Source organism: Nicrophorus vespilloides, unplaced genomic scaffold, assembly GCF_001412225.1.
Source record: "Nicrophorus vespilloides isolate i.1.1-1 unplaced genomic scaffold, Nicve_v1.0, whole genome shotgun sequence".
Classification (NCBI taxonomy): Eukaryota; Metazoa; Arthropoda; class Insecta; order Coleoptera; family Silphidae; genus Nicrophorus; species Nicrophorus vespilloides.
Genome location: NW_017100081.1, coordinates 63,100 through 65,268, shown reverse-complemented (window position 1 = coordinate 65,268; position 2,169 = coordinate 63,100). Strand labels below are relative to the sequence as shown.

General features: G+C 32.1%; 1 protein-coding gene across 1 annotated transcript; it reads left to right on the top strand.

The window, feature by feature from the left end:
* Window positions 1-254: 254 nt before the first annotated feature.
* LOC108566936 (polyadenylate-binding protein 2-like) lies at window positions 255-1,500 on the top strand. The gene is made up of 2 exons (XM_017927072.1): window positions 255-341; window positions 403-1,500. The coding sequence occupies exon 2, from the start codon at window positions 532-534 to the stop codon at window positions 1,486-1,488; it is 957 nt and encodes a 318-aa protein (XP_017782561.1). The 5' UTR covers window positions 255-341; window positions 403-531; the 3' UTR covers window positions 1,489-1,500.
* Window positions 1,501-2,169: the final 669 nt, after the last annotated feature.

The following is a 2,169-nucleotide window of genomic DNA, read 5'->3' as shown; positions in this document are numbered from 1 at the left end:
GGACTCTTCCGTCCGGCAGACTGGCTAGAAATAAATAAGGGTTATTCACTAATATTTAGTTTATTATCTCTTGGATTTGTTGTTTTTTTCCAGTTCTGCAAGATTTCTTAAAAATTCTGGACTTTTGCTGCAACTCTCCTTACCAATATGTATTAGTTTAGTCAAAATAGCAGCGTTTTGCCGCGTATATTTTTTGTTTCGTTTTTGTCGCTCTCTTCCATTTTTCACCTTGCTCGGATGGAACGTGCTCTTCGCAGTCCGAATTTGTCATTCCGGTTGAGCCTACCAGCAGTGAATTTACCCACCAAGAATTGATTGTCTTACAACTATGCTGTATGCAGGTATACTGTATATTAATTTTACTCTTAACTATAAAATATTGTGATGATATCCATGTTCAAGGTGCACCGCCGTCTTAACACTTCAGTATCTCAAAACAATCTCAAGAATTATTTGTAAATTAATAAAAGTTGGTTTGATTTTCTAGAATTTATAATTTAATTTTAATTAAAATTTTATATATTAAACACGATGTCTGAAATTGAAGTATCTACAAAAAACAACAACAAAATTACTGTTTTGAAAAATGATAATAAAAGTGAGGATCTACAGTTTGAGGAAATGATGGCCAACTTCAAAAAGTTGACTATTGGGAACCTGAATATACATCTGGTGATGGACGGAAAACAACAATTGAAAGATATATTTTCAATTGACGAGAAGGATAATAGAAAAAATATTTTAAAAAGTAATGCAGGTAATGGCAAAAAGATCGTTAAGTTGACTTTGAAATACATGAAGAAAAGCCACGATAAGAATGAGAAAAATATGGTTTTAAATGGAAATAATGGAGAGAAGATCAAAGTCATTAGAAATAATACATTTTCACCTAAAGGTAATATAGTTAATACTACAAATATTTACAAGCTGACTATCAAAAACACGACAAAACTTGTGAGGAAATCTAAGGTTTCAAGTGAAAATAATGATGAACAGATTAAAAGTTTAGAGAACATGAAGAAATTGTTAACAAAGAACTTGTTGACAAAAATTGGTGAGAATTTGAAAAAGAAGATTGAAGCAGATAGTAGAACTGTGTTTGTTGGAAATGTAGATTATGGGACTACCGCACAGTTACTAGGAAAAATATTCTCTAAATGCGGTAAAATAAAACGTATTTACATTCCAGTTAACACGATTAGTAGAAAACCTAAGGGTTGTGCATACATTGAATTCGATTTGTCACAATCGGTGGAGAAGGCCATCGAAATGAATGGTTTTGTACTGAGAGGTAAGCCGATCCAAGTGAAGCACAAGAGGACAAATAAACCTGGAATGTCGATAACCGATCGCACATCTTTCGAACCAGTGCATTCCAAAAGCAGGAAAATACATGAAGAATGTGTCAAAAAAACACCCAAAGTGCTTGACAATTATGTTTGTAAAAATCACAGTGGTTCCAAGACTGCTAATATAAAAAAATGTTAATTATATATTGTAAATGTCATTTTATTACTATTTTTATATAAATAATATTTATATATACAAATTATAATACAAAATTAACATGTTTTTTTTCAATTATTATTATATAATTATAATTTTAGAAGTAAATTAATTAAGATTTTTTACACTGATGATTTTCAAGAGTATCTTCCTAAAATAGTAACATTTTTCCGTTTTTATTCGAGATTTTAATTTTGATGAAAGTTTATGAAAATGAACATAAAGTGAAATATGGGAAAATTAAATGCGTCTATATTATTTTTACAGACGACTAAAATAGAGTATAGATTTTAGCATCAAACAGTTGGAATGTTTTGGGCCATAGACTAATTATTAGATGTTGCGAATGGACGTGAAAAGTAAAACGAAATACTCGTTAGCGTGCATTTGAATGGACATTGAGTAGAAAATTTCAATTGAACGTGACATTGGTAACAGTTTAACTAACTGTGTAATGTTTGCCGTATAGTATTTGTATTTGTACGAAACGTCGCAACGGGGGGAACCCATAGTGGTCAAACTTCCAGCCGAGTGGTTGACTTCAAAGCGTGTTTGGTCGTGCTGCGCCCTGCCTACAAATGTTCATCACATATCCAATTTGCCTATTTGTTCTCTGGATCTTCTCCCACGACGATAGAAGCGCCACGACTTGAGCCTCCGCTC

What these genes read in the sequence shown, in the direction of transcription:
- LOC108566936 (XM_017927072.1), top strand. Translation starts at nt 532, where the DNA reads ATGTCTGAAATTGAAGTATCTACAAAAAACAACAACAAAATTACTGTT.